This window comes from Rousettus aegyptiacus, unplaced genomic scaffold (assembly GCF_014176215.1).
Source record: "Rousettus aegyptiacus isolate mRouAeg1 unplaced genomic scaffold, mRouAeg1.p scaffold_m13_p_8, whole genome shotgun sequence".
Lineage (NCBI taxonomy): Eukaryota > Metazoa > Chordata > Mammalia > Chiroptera > Pteropodidae > Rousettus > Rousettus aegyptiacus.
Window position 1 is genome coordinate 53,938,852 of NW_023416311.1, and position 21,977 is coordinate 53,960,828.

Sequence of the window (21,977 nt, forward strand, 5' to 3'; positions counted from 1 at the left end):
ATTTAGTTTCCTGAGAGGGGCTATGAATTGATGTAAGATAAAATCACCTTAGAAGAAATGTTTTGCTCATGATCTTGGTGGGGCTCTTAGGGTGATGATGACAAGAAACAAGGGGTGTCCAGCCATTAGATACTGCAGTGTTAACTATGCTATCAGTCAGTCTCCTCAGCTTCTCAATTATTTAATCCCAAGAGTCCCACACAAAACAGACCAAATCTCACCGATTCTCCAGACTCTGTATTTACTTAATGAATTTTCTGAAAATAACACACACCTTGAGGTTTTCAGTGACATCTGAAATATTCCTTCTGTCCATCATATGGTAAAACGATTCTAAGTACTCCAGGCCTTTGAGAAGTGCAAGGACACTTGTTTCATGTTGGAGATAGTGAGTCAGGTCAAGGGCTTTGTCTAGGGTCAGCCTTCCTGCACTGAGAGGTATAAAACAAATGTTGATGGTTTGTGCATATCTTAGAGTTTTAATATTCTCAATGTTAATTATGATATAGAAAACAATGATAGAAGTTCATTATAGCTAGATCATTTGGTTTAAATACTAGCTCTATCACTCACTAGCTGTGTGACCTTGAATAAATTACCTAATCTCTCCGGGCCTTACTTGCCTGCCCCTACACAATGAGGAGAATAATAGTATCTTCTTCTATTGTAAGGATTAAATAAGATAACATATGTAAATCACTTAGAATAATGCCTATCACACAGCAAGAGCTTTAGAAATAAAATAAATATTAGCTAATATTAAGTACCAAATAATATCAAAGCATTCATCTATTATGCCATTCTCTAATTGTTTAATTCATGGTTTTGAATTCTTCCTCTAAGTGAAGGACAGATGCCAGGTCTTTTCTTTTTTTCTCTCTCTTAGAGCTTAACAGAAAAGCAGTCATTATTGTGAGTGAGACAAAAGAAGTATTTCCATCTTTTCTTTTTAGAATCTACTTAGATTCTAAAGTTATATACCTTCTCTACATTTTCTTGTAATAAGAAAAACAACAAAACTATTATTGTGAATACCAAAATGTTAGGGTCTTCTTTAGAGGAAATAAACCATTGTAAATGTCATTTTTGTAAAGCAATTTTTGAGAGGATCTGTGTCCCCACATGATCTGTAAACCATTCTGTAAACCAACATCTGACTCCCAGATTGAGCATCACAGTTCAAGATGGAAACAGATTCCAGAGCAAAGGATGTGTCCATTGAATTTTTTATTAACATAATGCCTTACCTCCTTTGGGCTTAAAAATTTTTAATTATTATCTAAAAAGAGGGAACTGAAACTAGAAGTGAAATTTAAAAGAATCAACTTTTGTTGTGACTTTTCTGAATCACAATGATATACTGCTTTAAAAAGACTTAGGGAAAAATTTTGTCTGAAGACGGAGGGTTGGACCATATGCTGTATTGAGTCTATGATCTGCTTTATTTTTTAGAATACAAATCCACAAAATATCACTATTCTGTCTTACCTGTGTAAGTATCATAATATACAGTGTGGTTAATGCCTTGGAAGATCAACAACAAGAAGAAATTGGGTATTTTTCTATGGTCACAATTTTAAAAAGAATTTTTAACACATAAAAATTACTTAATGTTAATCCTGTTTTTGTTTTTTGGCCCAGACTAATTTATTTGTTAATAAAACAAATGTCATTATTAGAAACTTTTATGTTTGCCTACTTTAAAATTTTTTAACCTTAATATTCATTTAAAAGGAATTCCTTTCCTTTTTATGCAGTTACTAATTATTTAATAAAAATTCAGCTTCTCACCACCTGCCCATTGCTTTAGTCAATTCAAAATGTTATCTGAATGTTTGTTTACATTAAAGACTAAACACACACACACACGTGTGTGTGTGTGTGTGTGTGTGTGTGTGTGTACAGTTCAGCCAAACAGGAAAAATCTGCATCTACTTATTTGTTTATAGTTTAAGCTAACTGGTGGTACCTTTATGAAATAAAATTATATTCCTATGGAACCAATTTGGGGCTTATTTTTAAGGTACAGAACTAAAAGAAACAAATAGTTTTTCTGTAAGGATATTAAAGTTGGCATTTTAGTTTGACTCAACTCAGATGAGATCAAAGTCTTAAATTATATTTAGTAAGTATAAAAATCTAATTAAAATAAATATCCATTCCTGGGTCAAATTTCGTCTCCAAGCTAAATGTAATCACTGAATACTTCCTTTAACTCTTAAGTTGATATTTCATGAAGCAGAGAAGGAGGATATATACATTACTGAGAGCTTAGCAAGTAAAAGTATTTAGACTGATTAGGAGAGTTTTAAATTGTTTTATTATACAATTACTTTTATTACAAAAGTAATATAAATAAATTACAAAATAATTGGAAGGGGGAAATACTCAACTCAGTACCCTACACACTCAATAATAGCACTTTAGAATATTCCTTTTCTTTGCATGCTTAACTTTTTTCCTATGTAGCAAACATAATATACAAACATTATTTCAAATGCATTTTTAACCACATTATTTGAAATGCATTTTTCTATGTTATCACTTCCTCTCTCTACGCATCATCTTTAAAACTATTTATATTAGTTAATACTAAGAATGCTAACTGCTGATATTTATTGAGCAGGTACTATGCTAAGTGCTTTATCTGCCTTATCTTATGCAACCTTAGAACAAACCAATGTAATAGACATTATTATTTAAAACTGGAGTTTTAAAGACCAGAAAAGTTTTAAAGGCTAGAAACTTTAGGCTTAAATGGTTAAATAACTTTCCCAAGGTCAAACAATAAATGAAGAGGTAGTATTTGAATTCATCTAGTTTAAACCAAAATTTATACTCTTAATTAACTTCATTAACCAGTCCCTTTAGTGAAGAAAAGATCATTGTTTTTCCACTAATGTATCAGTAACTGTAGGGTTCCTTCTGCTAGTTAGGCTGCCCAGAATTTTATAGGCTAGAAACAGAAAAAATAAAGACTTTGTAACTACTTGAAAGATTGGCTTTTATTTGCTGAGTTATCAATATTCTTCATTCTTCCTAGTCTTAAAATTTTAATTTACCTTCTCTGCAATCTGCGAGTTCCTTTATTGAGCAAATAAACCTTGAAGTAATAGTGGCCTACTTCTTAGCTAGTCTATCATGCATCTACTCAGATGTAGGATGATGTTTTTCTAATCCTATCTTCCAGTGTGCTATGATACCATGATGTTCCTGAGACCTGTGGGGCTGAGAATTAAATGCTCAAACCTCTCCTTTTTCTAAATAGGAAATTCAGTTGTAGGGAGAAGCTTTGTCTGAGAGATGTTCTGCTGGTTACTTTGACTCAAGTTGACCTAAATAAGCATCTGAAAAGAAATAATATGTCATGCTGAATAAAGTGAGTACATTACAGTAATTCTCAGAATAGAAAAAGCTTATGATGCACAATACTCTACCTGATCCCATTTCCCCCCATTGGTGATCTTGTGACCTGATTTATTCTACACATTATTTTGTTGATGATAAATGGGAAAGAAAAGAAAACACTTTGTCTTTCTAGGAAAGTCTAAAGAGGAATAAACATAAGCGGTAAATTCTTCCTTCATATCCCTGACAATTTCAAATTTATTTCTCCAATGTGAGCAAAGTAATGTAGGGGCTTATGTAGTAGGCTAACAACTCACTTAAAATTGTAAAAGTCAAGACCGTATTTATACTTTTTTGTTGTTCAGCAGATTACATAGGTATTTGGTAAAACAGCAAACTACTAGCATAAACAAATTTTAAATCTGAGGTCAAAAGCTTAACTACCTAGAGGTTTCACCCTAAGTGAGTAAAGAAAGCTACTCACATGTACTGTCTGAGAATTTAGTGCCTAGTCTAAGGGGGATCTTCCCACTGCACCCTCCTCTATGATTGCCCTGTGGGAATAAAGACTCACAATTGCCAAATCTTCTTGTTTTTAAAGAGATTCCAGAAGTCAGAATTTTTATATGAAATTCTTTACATCTAAAAATGTTGGATTAAATTTTTAAACACTGCATGGGTCAAAATAGCTCTATCAGTGGGTAGGCTTTGGCCAAGTGACCAGTATTTGACCTGCATTCAGATTCATATCATATAAATGATCAAGACTGAATGTTTGCTTTTGAAATCTCACATATCTGGTTATGGATCGGTTATTTCCTATGCAGTCAGATGAAAGCTTACATTACCTTACTAGCTGAAATACATCATGAATCAGACCTATTCTGTCCTTAGGTCTGAAAAGCGTGTGGTTCTGATTCAGCTGTGTAATGAGTTGGTCCCATCCATGACCCTCATAGTGAACGATGTAGTATCCATTTAAGTCCACATTGAATTTAACCCAACTGGTTTTTTCAGGTAAATCCAGTGTATCTAAGAGAATGAAATTGGCATAAGCATTTCATTATCAACATACACACCAAGAACATCTCTAAAACTGTTAGTTTCTATATCATTATTAACAAAAGAACATATTTAATTTCAGAATTGAAACACCTGTTCAGCCGATTAGTTCATTACCTGTCTTTGATTTTAGAATATGTCTGTGAACCACATTAGAGGAACTTGTGGAGTAGGTCAATGGGATGTGCCAAAGGTACCTGTGTTAGAAAGTAAAGACCGTGATAGGTTAAATGAATGGCCATTTCAATTTTCACATTATAAGACTCAGACAAACTGCAAAAGGCACCTAATCATCTATGCTTTATGTTATCGATGGCCCTATAAATTTTATAGGCCAAGACTAGCAGATCCTTGGGTATGCAAAAATTCTTCCACAATGATTATGAAGGTACAGCAATATATACCTAGTTGAACTCTGTCATAACTACTTGTGCCATTCGTTATCTAAATCTCATACCACAATAAGTTTTGTTGACTGTTTTCTTTAGGAGAAAAAAAATTCAATCTTCCTTTCGCATTTCCAAACACTCTGACAGCCTGATACTAATTCAAATAGCTGAACGAAAGCTATAGAAAAAAAAAGACTAACAGGTATAGATCTTATTCTAGTATGGTTTTTTTTTTTTTTGTTCAACAAAGCTACCCACATCCAACTGCTCAGCTGTTAAATGACTGTGAGTTAGTGGTCAACAATGCCAAGTCCAGGATTTGCAGGTCAGCCCAGTCCAGAGAGCAAAGAAGCAGAATGGATTGGAGCAAAAGGCTTCAGTTACTTCTCATTGGCCCTATTATGGTAAGCATCAGAAATTAGCTATTTTTTCTGACTAACTTCCTAGCACCTTCTAGAATTTATTTCCTCTATCGCATCAAGCCATATTAGCTATAGTAATCCTGCACATGTAAAATCATATACTTGAAAATACCAACGAGTGTGAAAAGGAAAGAAGAGTAATGGAAGATATTCCCATTAGTTCTCAAAAAATGTAAAAGAATGTAAGAAACAATGTAAACAGACTCCATCTAGTAAAGGATCAGAAAAGATCATCTACCTGCTAACTCACAAAATACAGATAATTAACAAAGCAATTGAAATACTTATACAAAAAGGTAAAAATAGACAATAGATATTGCCAAGACTTAATGGATTGAGATTCCTGGGTAGATTTTGGCTTTAGAAGGAAGGGGATTTTTCCAGATAAACATATCTGGGAATTTAAAAAAAGGGTGAGTAGTATTTCCTTAGTTTGGATAGGCATGAATCAGGGAGTAATCATTTTGTAATAGTACTCTAAAAGCTCCCTTAAATAGAAGAAAATGTAGATCATTATAGATCTTTGTTATTCTGGGCCACCCACACTATCGAACTCTCTCATGACATTTTGATAAGTTACAAAACTGTGAGTCCTGTTTTCCCAATAATGAATCATATGTTACATTTTTCAGGCAGTGTTGCCAAACTATAAATTGTCTAATCTCTCTGAGGTTCAGGCTTCAGGACCTACGAAAAATTGGCAAGATGTACCTCACATAGGGAAGTGGCATGAGAGTTGCTGTTTGATTGGAAATAGGTAACTGATGAAACAAAAAGAGAAAACATCCTCTTTCTATTTGTATATTTTATGTATTAAAGACCTTGAATTTGCTTCTAATTCTCAGAAAAATTCTAGACTTGTTATTAGACACCTGGATCCTTAGAAAAAAGAAATAATAATCATAAGAGCCAGTACAGATTCACTTGAATTGTTTCATTTGAAATTAACCTAATTCAAAAAAAAAAAAGAAAAAAGAAAAATAAATTAACCTAATTCATCTTATTAATAGGGCTAAAAGAACAGAGAAATGTAAATAGTATTATATGTCTTGATTTCAGTAAAGCCTCTAAGCTTCCTTGGAATAGGCTGGTGAACAAGGCAACAGTGTGGTTAATTGGATTTGCCTTTATTATTACCGAGAACATCATGTTTTAGGACATTACATTTACAGTCTATTACTGAAAAACAAAAGGCAACAGGAGGTCTTAGAATCCAATTTCTCGCATAGGGAATATCTTTTCTCTTTTGATAATATGTACAGCTGTCATAACACGTCCTAGATATAGGCCAGTTACACAATTTATTAGGGTCTAGAAATCTAGTATTGAGAAGAGTCTGGGGATAGCCTAATAGAAATAGAACTAGCCACCCTCTGCATCAGAACCGAGATTCTAAAAGTTGCTGCAGAATTACTAAGAACACAGCCATGGAGCAATGCAGTCTGCACCACCTGAAGCTCTTGAAACCTGCTATCGAGGCTAGTTTAAGCTTTGATTCCTGTATAGAGAAATAGCAACCCACAGTTGCCAGAGAAGCCGAAAGAAAGCTAATGCAGTAACAAGCAAACTAAGATGAGGTAAACTACAGCAACAGAAGAAAAGCAGCCACCTTTCCTGCAGGGCCCTCCAGCCTGGGTCCTCTTCGAATACCCAACTCAGGAAGGGTTCCTGTCGCAGTCTGAGTGAATGCCCCTCTTGGCTAACCACTACCAGAGGGATTCCTTTCTGCAGAGTCCATGTAGTCATCATCTCTTTGACCTCCACATTTTCCCCGGGAAAGGTGAGCTAAAATGACAAGTGACTGTGGTTAACTCCAGGCAAAGGAAGAGAAAACAAAGGGAAGTGGCACACTTAGATCTCCTGGGATGCCAAAAACAAGGCAGGGGGAGGAGGAGAGGTGGATGAGGGCTGGACCCTCCAGCCTGCTCCCTTTCAAAACAAAGAGAAAAAAAAAACACCTCTCCATTTTAATAGTGGTAGAATCCAGGAGGGTGACTGAGGAGAGAAATGTCTGTCTTTAGAGGGAAACTTTAAATATTCTAAGAGAACAATATTGTATTGATAGAGATATTTCGAAAGAACAAAACCTCTAGCTTCCTAGCTTCTAGTATGAATTTCTGATCTCTGAATGATGCTGAATTTTCCTTTAGAAACCATAATTTATGCGACTACTGGTACTCTTTAAAAAAAGAGCTGTTTTTTTTTTCTTGATGACCTTCTTTTCTCTCTCCTAAAGTGCTAAAAAAAAAAAAAAAAAAAGTAAATGAAAAGACAGGGCCTGAAGAAAGCTATTTACTCTATTTCCAAAACAAACAACATATTTGGTTTGACATTTTTCAGAGCCTAGAGGATGCCAATGCAGCAGTAATCACTCAGGGGAATTTGGCACTAAAATATTTTTAGTTAGCAGCGAGCTTTGTGGGAAAGCTGAATTATAACAAAAATATAATAGTAACAGCAGCAGCATCCCCCTAAATGGTCCAAACATTCCTCCTTCAATCAACGATATTTCGAAGAAAATTGTGGAGTCTCTCTTCCTCTCCAGCTATTTAAAAGGACAGCTGGGCTACTCTACACACTTGGGTCAGGTGATGGGCCAGATCTCTTCTACTCTATAGGCCTCTTTATACTTACTGTGTTGCTTATCGTCTTGGAATCAGAATAACAAAATCCACCAGATGTAAAATCACCTTCTAAACAACCCTATAAAACAAGAAAAAGAGTACTGTTATTTGGGCTTTGATAGTTGGCTGAATGTGCATATTAGACATGAATACAGACATTTATTAGCATAGCTATATAAAAATTTAATTCATCTAGATGTGTTAACGCGCATAGCAATTCACAAAATGAAAAAAAAAAGGCATCTTTGCAGTGATACACAGGAAATACACAAAAGTTACTTCATGAATTACCATGCTCCTTATCCTGTCTAGATGAAGTTAATATTTATATATATATATATATATAGAAAGTTTGCTAAAGAAGTTCAATATGGCAGCATCAATTTGTTTTAATTTCTTTTCATTTATTTCCTTTCCCCTGGGAAAGGTCCTACTTTATTCCTTTATTGCGCATGTTACTCATGCCTCTATGGGCAACTGTATCTAGTATTAACTTTCTCCTATCATATCATAAACTCCTTAACAGTGAGGGAAACACCTTTGCTTACCTAGGTATTCCCAATGACTACCACAGAAACATATAATGAATGAACAATAAATTTTGAATTCAGAATTAACATGAGACCTAAGAAAATCACCAAGTTGGCAATCGACACTTGAATAACTAGGAGTTAATGTTCTAAGGGGAACTGTAGATGGAAAAAAATGACATAGACGCTGCTTAAGACTTTCAAGTGCTATTAGATGACTTTACGGACATGAATTTCCTGATTTCCAAGTTGCTATTGACATGTATTAGAATTGACATATAGGATACAATGCTGAGTAAGATATTTTCAGGAATTTATCATGTTCATACCAGTTTTATTTGGTATCAGAAGGGAGTCAACTAGAATTTAGGACCTTTAATGGTAGGTTAAATAGGAGACTTTCCTGATAACTAGGAAGAAGCTGTGATGTAATTGAAAGAATGAATACTGGAATTAGAGTTAGAAGACTCAAGTATTGACTCTGTCACTCACGTAATATATGATCTTGAGCAAAATCTCTCTGTTAGTATTATCTACAGTATTTTAACAGTGTATTTACACTATTTTTCCATCTGTAAAATTGAGGTAAGAATGCCTGCCTTATCTTCTTGGTGGTTATAAGCATGATGTGACAAAAATTAACATAGGACTGTTCACAGTTGGCCTAAAAAAATCCTCTTGTTGTTAGCCAAATTTCTCCTTTAACCTTCCCCTCTACACACACATCCACTACATACACTAGAGACAATTTCTTCCTTGTTGAAGAAAGGCCAGGTTGATGTTTAAACACACACACAAGCACACACACACACTCAAGCATACATGAATAGCGAAGGAGAGAGGAAAAGAGAGGGATGGGAGAGAAAAGCAATGTGAGGCTTGCTGGGAAGCTCAGGAGGACTTGTAGAGAGTGAGCATCTGGATCTTCTGCAGGAGGTGATGGAAATGGATAAAGAGTATTTTAATAAATATTACTAAGGAATCTGTATTTCCATTCCTTTTATGATTTTCAAGAAATGTGAGTAAAAGATATGAGTCACCTCAAAAAACTTTTTAGTTTCTTGACTTCGTTTCTTGACCACAAAGTGACATGCAGATTAGACCATGAGGGGCAAGATTTTACAAAAGCGCACACACACACAAAATAATCAAATGAGACAATGCACGTGAATTTTTTTTTTTAACTGTAAAGTGCTACACAAATATTGAACAATATTATTACTTTCCCTGGGACACTTACTTATAAAGAAAAGAGAAAGTCTTCTGCCTGTGATGGCATAGAGTTCTTTTGTCTGGAGGCACAAGCTCTGCCAGCTCAATACTTTTATAAAAGATTTTATACTTGAAATATCCATGCAGTTGAAAAGTTAAAAAATTTTTTAGTGTATAAAGGGATTCTATTTTACTTATTTATTTATTTATTTATTTAGTTAGTTAGTTATTTATTTAGTTATTTAGTTATTTAGTTATTGTGACATTGGTTAACAAAATCCAGTAAGTTTCAGGTATACAATTTAACAGTAAGGTACATATATATATATATTGTATTGTATCTTCACTGCCCATAGTTAGATTTCTTTCTGTCACTACATATTTGACCCCTTTTACCCCATCTACTTCCTCTCTACCCCTCCTCAAGAATATTTTAATAATTATTAAAATCATTTTATCTGAGTTTCCTGTATGTTTTCTGCTTTGTCTTACCTATTATACTACATAAATCTCAATGACAAAGTTACCATGTGTTCTTTAATCAGTCATTAACTGTTTATTAATCACAGTTATTGACTATAGGGTCAATAGCATGCTAGTTCAATGGCATAAAAAGAAAGAATAGGCATAATTCTTGCTCTTAAGCAATTATATTATTATTATTATTATTATTATTGTTATTATTGCATTGTTATTGGACCCATACAAACCAATTAAAGAAAATGTCACTGTGTGGAACAGATTCATAGATGCACTTCTAGTTATTTAGCAGAAAGGCAAACCAATAAGGGCTGAAGCAGTCTGTGAAGAGGAAATGAAATCTCAGCTAGATTTCAAAAGATGGCTAGCATTTGAACCGTTAGAAATAAGAAAGGGCATTTCAGGTAGTGAGATCACTAGAAGCGAAGTCATGATGACAGGGATTGGGAAGGATTTCTTCCTGTGAAGGAGAAGGTGTGTTTCACTCTGTATAGAATTCATGCTGGGAAACAAATTTAAGCAAGTAGAGCTCACCGTTAAAATTAGGCACATTAGGTGTTACGTGACTAGGTGTTTGAAATTACGAAGTTATTATAAATTCTGGAAAACGAGAGGATAAAGTATATGGTTAATCATACAAAGAAAACTTAAGAGAAAGAGGTCAAGTATCAAACCCATACAGCTAACCCAGTGTGGCATCTTGGTTTATCATGGTGCGAGAGGAAAAAGGAAGGTGCTGGCTTCTACGGATCCTGGCAGTGAGGCAATGGAATAAATATTTGTTGACTGACAATGTAACAATTTATAAATATTCATGATTAGCCTGTCACCTTGTAGGCTTAACGACAGTCTATTTTAACAACAGTCTATAACAATAGCCTATTGTAACAATAACAACAGTCTATTGTAACCCAACGCATGACTTACATTTGACAGACTGCTCCACAAATCATCATTCTTAGCATTTCTATAACTAAACTTCTTTAAGTAGTGAATAATTCCTTTCTGAAATTTTTCCCCATTCAGGAAATCCTTGAGCATATTCAAAATACAAGCTCCCTAAAAAAAAAAAAAGAAAAGAAAAGAAAAAGAAAGTGAAAATATAAAGGAAAAGATAGTACGATATATTTTTACAGGAAACCTTAATTTTATAGAACATGTATAATGTCTGAAAAATAAGTAGCAAATAAAATAAAAAGTGAAAGAGGTGGCAGTAACCTGGCACCCAAAACTTAACTTGTTGATCTTATGGACCTCCTTATATTTCTACTGAAAGCAGAGCTTCCACTGCCCACAGTATTTACTACCTTGTTGTAGGAAACTGTATCAAACATTTCCTGTATCTGAGTAGGAGTTTCTGCTTGATTGGAGATAGGATGGGATGAATTTAATGAATCTCTTTTAATTACTTCAAAACATACACCCAAAAAGTAGTCCTCCTAAACAGAAGAGAAGAATTATTTTTCAATTTTAATTTGACACTCTCAAAACAATAGAAAGCACTCTCAAAACAATAGAAAGCATACTAGGTTTAATACTATATATATATATATATATATATATATATATATCTTATATGTAATATATATATTTAATTTTATTAAATTTATTGGGATGCCATTGGTTAATAAAATTATATAGCTTCAAGTATACAATTATATAATACATCACCTGTATATTGCATTGTGTATTCACTACCCAAAGTCAAATCTCCTTCCCCTATTCTGAGAAGTAAGTATTCAATCAATATTTCCTACAATTGATTATAAGTTTCTTTCCCTTTACATATTCCCGATCACCAATTCTCTCCAATGGTATAAATCCACATTCCCTTAGACACTGCATGAATGTTTACCATGTACCAAGCCTTGGATACAGAACTAAAACTAATGGCTCCCATTTAGTGAATACTTGCTATATGCCAGGACCTTACATCCATCATCTACCAGCCTTTCAATGCCCTGCATGTGAGATAAATGCATTACATGCCTTTTACTAGAGAGTCTATATGAAGCTTTGAGACTAAAATACAGATTTAACACAGAGCAAATAAGAAGATACTGACTTTAAATCCATGTCTGTTTATATTGTACTGAACCAATTCCTACCTCAAAGAGCTAATTAATCTGTACTAACCACTTTGCTAGGTGGTGTTCCGACCTACTTATGCCTGCGAAAAAAAGCATGTTTGAAGAAATCATTCCACATATCTTGGGGAAGTAAATAGGTCCTTTGGAACTCCAAGAGGAGTGTGCCCCCAATCATGCCTAAACTCTGCACAGGACCTATAGACATGGGTGTTGTCTCGTCCTACATTATTGTATGGGGACAGTGAAGTTCTTTCCTCTCGTTCTTAATATACAGCTGTATACATGTGCTATTTGAGCTCCCTGTTCACAAATTTTTGGGTGAAGGATTTCTGTTATGAGCTGAATTGTGTGCTCCCTCCTCCCACTTATATGTTGAAGCTCTAGCCCTCACCACATCAGGATATGACTGTATTTGGAAATAAGGCCTTTAAATAGGGAATTGAGTTAAAATGAGGCTGTTAGGGTGAGTTCTAATCCCATCTGGCTGGTGCCCTTATAAGAAGGGAAATTTGGACAAACAAAAACATCAGGAAAGACCACATGAACAGATAGAGATAGGGAGAGAGAGAGAGAGAGAGAGAGAGAGAGAGAGAGAGAGAGAGAGAGAGAGAGAGAGAGAGAGAGAGAGAGAGAGAGAAGAGAAAGAGAGAGAGAGAGAGAGAGAGAGAGAGAGAGAGAGAGAGAGAGAGAGAGAGAAGGCTATCCGTAAGCCTAGGAGAGAAGCCTCAGAAGAAACCAAGTCTACCAATACCTTGATTTCAAACCTCTACATTTCTGTTTTTTGAGCTAGCCAGTCTGTGATATTTTGTCATGGCAGCCCTAGCAAACTAAAACAGTATTTTGTACATCAAACAAAACACCACAGGCTCAAAAATACCATGCTATACTGTTTTCTCTTTAGCATTCATTAGAAATTTTAACAGCAAATTGGTGATTCCTTAGAGTATATGGTATGACATACAAAGCTGTGAACTTACAAATTGTAGTTCTGGATACGTAGCACTAACAGAGATAAGTTCCATGTATGTTGCAAAACCCTCATTGAGCCAAATGTCGTTCCACCATTCCATTGTAACCAGGTTGCCAAACCACTAGGAGGGAAAAACTCGATGTTATTGAAAGTTAAAAAAATATAGATAATTGTTAACTATAGTAAAAAATATAATAGATGCTAACTCTTTCCTTTAGGTAAGGCCTTTCCTCTACCTTTGCTTCCCTTTTCTCTGCACAGCTTCCTCCTGCTGATACCCTGGCCTTCTCATCTCACCACCACATTTTTCTTGCTTCACTTTTCTTTGTGTCCTTATTGCCCTTAACTCTCCAACTTCCATTTTATCCTCCAAAGATTTCCTAGTTACTAGATTTAATGTTAAGGAAGCAAATAAAAATATTTTGTAGGGTAGTCTTTTCTTTCTTGCACAATAAGTAAAATCTCAGCCCGTCCTTGATGTATGGTGGTGATCTGAGGCAAAATATAAACCAAAATATCCTTGGTAAAGTTTTCTCTTTATATTAAGTAGCAGCTATTTAAGAGAATCACAAGAATTCATTCAGGACCTACGTAATCTTACTGATGAGCAAATTTTGTTGTTAACCTCTGCCCTAATTTATTTCCAGGAATTAACTTGGCCACTAAAGTGAATAGAGGTCTGAGATTTTAAGTATAAATAAACAAAATAAAAAAAAATGCATAAGGATAACCTAAATAGAAATTCACCTTTGACCTATATTTGTTCTGTAACACCAGTTTTAAATATTACTATTTTTTCATGTACTTTCACATTTAATTTATTTAGCCTATGTGCCCAATACCATACATTTAGCTCATCTGTTATAGGATAGCGATTTCCAGAAGGATAGGAAACGTAAAGTAAGATTCAGAAGAGCCTTGTTACAGTTTAGAGCAGAATAGCTGTATCTGTAGTTTCTAGAAACTGAGCTCTATTCCTTTTATAATGAGCCTCAGATTATTTTGCAAGTGGACATCAATCTTCCCAAAGGCATCTATGAGAAGAGATAGAAGCTGTTTTCTCAAATTGAGAAGTGATAAAAATGAGAAATACAGGCTGAGCTGATTCTGGTCACTTTTCCAGTTAACAGTAATGGTTTATTTATTTATTTATTTATTCATTCATTTATTCATTCATTCAGTGACTATTGAGAACCTTTTATGTTCCTGGCACTGTGTCATATGTTAGAAATATATAATCATATAGTACAGCTCCTGCCTCAATACAAATGATGGAGGTCCACCAGCAGACAGATAAATGCAAGAAAGCATTATTGATGACATGATCAATGGCTATACAAGGGACAGAGAAGATTCCAGGACGAAAGATTCAGTTCTGCTTGGAGAGTTGATAGATTAGTTAGGAAATGATTCATTTCCCGAGACTTGCAAGTGGTCCTCAAGTATGTTTTGAGTGATGTGTGCTCTAGGCAGATCACGTAGCAGGAGTTAAAGCATAGAAGTGCAACACAACCTGGCATGTTCAGGAAATGGCAGGTAGTCTTGGATGGCTAAAGTTTAGAGCGATGGTAAGAGATGAGGCTGGAGAGGTGGAAGAAGCTACATCACGGGGACCTTGCATACCTTGCTAATGGACCCTTGACCTACCCAGTTGGCATTGGGAGTCTTTGTCAGGGTTTTTAACAGAGGAGTGACCTGGTCATATGGAGACAAAACAGTCAAGGCAAAAACCACTGTGGCCCGCTGCTCTAGCCATATATTCTATATCTGTATGAAAGAGAGGCTATTAAAGGAAGGCTCAGAGTTCAGCACGGAGCTTCCGAGGTAGAGCTCTCCAATTTCCTGACGAACATTGGGTAGAAAGGTTAGGAATTCCCAGACAGTGTTAAGTAGTTTAGATCTACCAGTGACTAATCATCAAAACCTCTAAGATGAGCCAATGGGGAGATTCTAAACCAGAGGAGGCCGCCCATATATTCTTATGGTACAATACTGAGCATGACTCTTGTGTAATTGGGTACTTAGTTTACTGTTTCAAAAAAGAAAAACAGAACTCATTATTATGGTGATGATAAATGGTAAAGGTAAAAGTTAAACTTAAGAGACATTACCAGATTCTTCAATGGCATGATATTTAGCTACATGGTGAAAGAGAATTTCTGGGACCCTTAATTATTCACTTTGTTACTGAGGATTATCAGAATGGAAATAGAGTAGAAATCATCTCTGATATCTATATTGCTAGTTTTACAGTTCCATATTTGTATGTAAGACAGTGTTGATAGATGGCATTTGGAAACCTTATCATGCAAGAAATGGTAGCAGTAGCAGTGGTTATTGTCGTCATCATTAATAACTAATACTTAGTGAGCCTACTATACAACAGGCACTAACAGCTCCCTGTAATCCTCACACCAGTTTCAAGAACCAGGAGCTACTATTAACTTAATTTTATAGGTGAGGATCCTGAAATTGAGAGAGTTAGGTGTAGTGTCCAGGGCCAGCCGCCTGTGAATACTTAGACTGGAAGTACTCCATCATGTGCTTGCATAATCACAGGTTCCAGCTGAAGGGAGGTTGATTTGGCCCTAGAGATTGGAATGTCACGGTTCTAGGGGTTATAAGGAGAAATATTTTTAGTAGAAATCTCTATTTGTAGGGTTTCCAATTCTGTGTGTTACGTATATGCACAGTCCACACTATTCTGAAGGCTTTACTTTGAAGAGTTGTAGAGACTATAATGACTGCTTCTCTTATGATAAAATTCCTTTACAAGTCCCATGGTCTACAGCTTGAGACCTCTGCTACTTAACATATTATATTGGGTTTGATAATCCCTAAGGTCTCTTCTAGAGGTAAATGATACGATTTTATGTTGTTTCAAGAAGATTGGTGGTGTGCTGTATAATGCTCTTTAGGACTGATACTAAGAGAATGTCACGAGTGCCAAGTACCTGGTGTGCCAGTTCATGGGCTATGACTCTGGTGACCCACAGTTTATCAGAAGCAGAAGAGGTCTTGGGGTCAAAGAGCAGTGATGTCTCCCTATATGTGATGAGGCCCCAGTTTTCCATGGCTCCAGACACAAAGTCAGGAATGGCAACTAGATCTAAAAAATAAGAACAACCGCACTTATCATTATGATTTCTATACTGGAACTGGGGTTTGTTTTCTTTTCAAATACATATGATCCTTTCAGTATATATATACAGACTTTCTAAAAACATCAAGAATATCTTAACATTGACATAGTGTCTTGCAGTTGCAGTAAAAATAATCAGCACCCATGTCAAGTATGATCAATTTTATCTATACAGTTTTGATTGTAGATAAAGTAACCTTTTGACATTTAATTTTTTTTTTTTTAAGTACTGGATTCTGAAAATACCACGGGTGTATTACTGCTAAGAAAGTAATTCCTTTAAAAACACTAATATCGTATTTGATATTTTTATACTGAAAAGTTTGAAAATAAAAGGTATTGAATAATTATGTTTGAGATCCATCAAAGCAAAATGAACTCATTTCTACAAAAAGAGAAAGATACAAGATTTTAATTTCAGGAGAACAACACATTGATATTTCCTCTACCTCTTAACAAAGTCTTAGGTGAGTAAAGTAAAACTTAATTATCTTTACAGAACTCAGGTATAATGAATATTAATTTATATTATATCCATGTATGTGTCTGTGTGTGTATGTACATCCTTTGCCAATGACTTCATGCAGGTTAAAAAATTTCCAGCTAATATTTAATCTTGGAATTCTTTCTTTTATTCTGCCAGGACATTTTGGAAGAAGTACTATTCAACTGAAAGAAAAGGTAATTTATTTTTAACTTTGAAATAAACCAAGTCACTTGGTCTGTAATTGCATTACCTAATTAACTAACTAATACTAGTTACCTCCAGTGTGTAAAAGCAAACATTTATAACAAAATAAAACACTAAATTGGCACAGATAAATATTAATATTTATTAGCATTTCAAATGTGGGAATGACTTCTTTTCTAAATACAGTGATAATTTTATGTTTTGGATTATTTCCCATGATTATGTTATGGATTATTTCCCATAACCATTAGAGATGCTTATATCTGCTCTATTTTTCTTAAGCTGCATGCTTATTTTCAGTTAGTTTTGAAACAAATTTCATATAATCTTTAAGGCTGCATTTTTCAAGAACAACATGAAATTATTGATGGCTGTTATTTGATCTTTCTTCGACTTTTGACGTAGGACAGCAGTGGATTATGGGTAAATTGAATTTAGTAGATCTGTGCTAAGGGATATATAGAACTAACATTCTAATAATACAGTGAGACTCAGGCACTATAGAAATAAGCACCTGGAGATGTCTTTTGATGGCCATTTTACCTTCTCTTTAAAAAATTCATGTGGAGGTTGGGAGTGGAAAATGAGATGAAGGATATAATAAGGAATATTTCCTAACATCCCAAAGGAAAATAAATGTTTTGTCACTGTCAGAAGCACTAAAGAGTAATCTATATGAGTTATAAAATTAAGTCAAAGTTCTATGTTCTGAAATATTATAAAAATCACAACTTTTAATATTTAAGATAGAAAATTAAAACCAAGAGAGACTATGTGTATTTTCTTAAATAAAGATCTACTGCTACCATATTCAAATGATCTATTTTCTCCAAATCTTTTTTTAAAAATCCATGCTACAATCTTTTCTTCCAACCTCAATTGCACTATGGACAACAGATGAAGGGACAGTTTTCAGCTGTTTATGTAAAGCTTTAGCAACCTTTATAAAGATTGCTGGTATAAACTTTTATAATGATTGCTGGTATAAAAAATTATGCTCTAGAAAATCCATTTAAGCAAATCTAATATGCAATACAGCTATTTTAACATTAAACCTGATAATAGAGAAATGATCCATTATGTCTTCTCATAATTCTTTATTTTCTACACTCAAGGAAACACTCAGAGGTACAAGTTATTGCTTCTGGGGCTAAGTGAACTTCTTTTGTGCTCATTTAAATCACATATAGACAATGATGTGGCATTTTAACCTACCCAGTTTTGGGAGTGGATAGTTGATATCAAAGTATTGTTCATAAAAATCAAGTAGCTTCAACGATGCTTCCAAAGCGTAATGGGTTTGACTCCACTTGTCTGGGGATGCATAGATGGACACCTGGGAAATGTTGATCAGAAGTGGTTTTTGAATGATAGCTCTTTGGCACAACTCCATTCCTAACAACACTTACCCAAAGAAAAGCAGACTGCATTTCAAGAAATTCCATAAAGTATTAAAGCAAAAGCCAGTCTTGAGAGTTATAAACAATCCTCATCTTCTGTAACGATTCATTCTCCAGGTGCTAATCTATAAATTTCAAGCTATATTGCCCATTATATCATGAGAATCTATTTGAGCTCTTCACTATCATATACTCTAACGCTTGAGAACTAGCTTTCCAAAATCATGACTACTAGCACAATTTAAATAAAATGTAGTTTTATGAGGTAAGGACAGCTTCAAGAACTTACTAGATCCACCCCTTTCCGCATCTTGCTTACTTTAAATAATTACTCAAAAATGCCCAAATATGTTTATTGACTTCCTCCAAAGTGACTAGCCATTAAATGGAAAGAATAAAGTTAGATTCTGGTTTTCTTGGGTTTAAAGTTTAGTGCTACTTTCCTTTTGTGTTCTGCTTGTATGCTCTGAATAAACTGATGTCATTTAGAACTTGTATAGGAACGATATATTAATGGCCATCATGTTTTGGTGGCTTACCAGGCACCATGCTAAATGCATACACATAAATTCTAATTTAATTCATTCAACAACCTTACGAAGTAGCTGCTATTATCTTCATGGAGATTAAGTAACTTCATCCAAGGCCCCCATGCAAAATACTGTAGAGCTGGGATGTGAACCCAAGAAAGCTGACAGCAACCTGTCCTCTGAAGTGAAGCGCCATCCGACCTCTCACACATATTTACATCTATGCACATGTGAACCTATGTGCAGAGATGCCACATACGTAAATAAATACATTGCTCATAATATATCTCTACATATCTATAGGTATAATATGTATATAAACTGTAATCATTTTATGGCTATATTTCATAAGCATTATTTTATGGTTCTTTGAATATGTTTTTATGTTGATCATTTGGTTCCTCAAAGTAAGGAGTTCTTTTTTTTGGTTTTATTTTTAATATCTCTACTGATCAGTTTACAAAAATTTATAAAATAATTATTGGGTATTATAAATTTTTTCAAATAATAGAGACTCTAGAAATTATGAATACCTTTTTTCATTGAGAAAAAATTATAGGAAACAACTGGAAATAATATGAAAATCTAAAAATAAGGTGCTCATTAAAAAATCCTTATGGTACCTCCATGCAGTATAGTGTTGTACAATTATTAATATAGTACTATAGGAAAATAGTGACATTTGATTTTTATTATATATTATGGTAAAAATTAAGTGGAAATAGTCATATATTATTTTGTAAAAAGTATATATATACACAGTATATAACATTTCTTTAAATACTGTCATACTGACATGCATAGAAAAATATTCAGAAGATATATGTTAATATTATTAGTAATTATATCTTGGTGATAGGATTACAAATAATCTATTTTATTTTTTACCTATCATTAGTTTGTAAAATAAGCATGATACTTTGATAATAAAGAAAAAAGTTTAAGAAAATAAAGAAAAGCTCATTGTCCTCTGGACACTATTCTGGGCTGTGTACAAAATTAGATCTCAGTCTCACCTTAATTCCTGATGAAGTTGTCCCACTCACAAACTTGAAATCACAAACTATGTAAGCTACAAGGTATGTACTCATTTTTACAGTCGTTTCAAAATGATCTTCCAAGAGGCCTCCTTCAAGTTCAATTGTCTTAACCTACAGGAAAGGAAAGAATCAGTATTTGAAAATTGGACTATTTTACAACAGTGCCTATGACCTACACCAGGTACGTTAGAGGAAAGCCTGACATTCTGAAGGACACTTGATGTCCTTATAGGAGATCAATGGCCTCTCATAATATTCTGTAGCCTCTCCTCCCTAGATTTCTTTTATTCCCGGACTTCCCTGAAGACACAATGGACTACTTTTGGAATCTAAAAATGATGCTCAATCTTACTTTGTTGCTTGAAAGTATAAACGCATTTTAGATGTTTCTACTTTTTTGAAATGCAATAATTTTCAAACTGGCATAAATATGAGTTCTGCACTTCTAAGGAAAAAATACCAGACAATGACTCCTTTCCCTTTGTTACATAATAAATAAATCTCTGCTGCAGAAGGAAACAGGAAGCAAAACTGTGCTAGATGCTTTGCATTATCTTTTAATCCTCTTATTATTTGTACGTGAGGTAGGTGTTATTTCACAGGTGAGAAAACAGAGTCTATGAAATGGTTACTGAATTACCGAAGATCACACGGCGAGTTCTATGGCAAGACCAAGATGTGGATGCGACCATATGACTCTAAAGACATTGCTCATTCTTTCACTCAGTGTGTGACAGCTTGAGTCATAGTCTTATTTTTATCTTTGCTTCATTGATTCAGCAATGAAAGCAGACAGGCCAAAGAGGTCATTAGTAATTTAAGCTTCTGCCTATGTTCTGAGGAAGCAAAAATTTTAAGCCTACAGACTTGTCAGCTGCATCTATCAAATTCACTGAATAATTACTGAATTTTATCTTCATTTGCTCTGGATAGCTTGTCCCAGAGATGGTCTCCACCATGATACAATACCCCTAAATACTAAATGGATCAGATTTAGTAACCTAAAAATGCCACTTTCTTCAAATTGATAATAACTCTTAGACTAGCTTGCTCCCACCCCACCTACCCCCCTTTCCAAGGTGTCAGGCTTGTGGCAGAGCTAACTATAGCTTCTAGAGCATGTTTTATGTGTTTGGTTAAGATTTCAGTTTGCTTTGGTGAGAGATAATAGTTTGAAATATTACCATAAAGTGCCTAGTCTATTTTTATGACAAATATTTTTGCTATTAAATTCTGTAGAATTTATATGAATCTCTATTTAAAAAAATCAATTTGTAAGTTCCAATAGAGCAGAAGACACTGACCAAATACTCTAAGAAAGTTAACAGTATATATAGGGGCTGTAAATTTTACCTCTGTACAGCAAATTAATTTTGCCCAACAATAATCTCTTTATTTATGAGTCTGATTCAACCAGAGTTCTATGGGTACATACTCCTAGCAGAGAAGAGGGTTGTGGTGGGGGCCAGGGAGAGAGTATTATGATTGCAGTCTTCTGACCAAAATCCAAAACAATTTAGTCAAGTGTGTAAAGGGGTGAGGGAAAAAGAGGCAAGGCTGTAGTAATATGGAGAAATGAGAGTCTGTGACACTAGACAGCTGGTGACAGAGATGGTTAGGAGACAGATGGGCATTCCTTCTGATCCACAACGCGCCATCCCCCGCCCCCCCGCCCCTCGCTGGCCATAATAAAAATGTAGCTCTTGGAGGCTAAATTTTGTTCAAGAACCTGGAGAAGCCCTTGTAGACTAACAGTGCCTTATAGTGAAGTGTATACGGTGTTAGCATAAGTTCATCCAGGATGGTAATATAAGGTCCAACTATAAAACACTCATTGCTAGGCAAAGATTTCGCTGTTTTCTTAATATTGACAGGACTCTTCTGCTTGCACATAGCCAGTGTTGCCAGCAGGTGTATTTTCCTTTAAAGAATGAAGAGGACAAAGACATGCCCAAAAGTTATGCTGTCTCTACCAGTGCTTGGCTGGCCACCTCACTTCTCTTGAATTTTGCATTCTTAACTTAAAAAATTGAGAACTTAGTATGTG

General features: G+C 34.6%; 1 protein-coding gene across 2 annotated transcripts in view; it reads right to left on the bottom strand.

Annotated features, from left to right (window-relative positions):
* ERAP2 (endoplasmic reticulum aminopeptidase 2) overlaps window positions 1–21,977 on the bottom strand; it is a 41,433-nt gene that overhangs the window by 11,414 nt on the left and 8,042 nt on the right. For both annotated transcript variants that reach the window (XM_016159787.2, XM_016159788.2), the window contains exons 4-14: window positions 19,907–20,041; window positions 18,176–18,296; window positions 16,082–16,236; window positions 13,135–13,248; window positions 11,375–11,506; window positions 10,995–11,126; window positions 7,856–7,924; window positions 6,831–7,006; window positions 4,528–4,607; window positions 4,197–4,380; window positions 275–431 (exon numbers count right to left, since the gene is read on the bottom strand). In XM_016159787.2, the coding sequence (XP_016015273.2) occupies window positions 275–431; window positions 4,197–4,380; window positions 4,528–4,607; window positions 6,831–7,006; window positions 7,856–7,924; window positions 10,995–11,126; window positions 11,375–11,506; window positions 13,135–13,248; window positions 16,082–16,236; window positions 18,176–18,296; window positions 19,907–20,041 (1,455 nt within the window). The remainder of the gene's footprint in view (window positions 1–274; window positions 432–4,196; window positions 4,381–4,527; window positions 4,608–6,830; window positions 7,007–7,855; window positions 7,925–10,994; window positions 11,127–11,374; window positions 11,507–13,134; window positions 13,249–16,081; window positions 16,237–18,175; window positions 18,297–19,906; window positions 20,042–21,977) is intronic.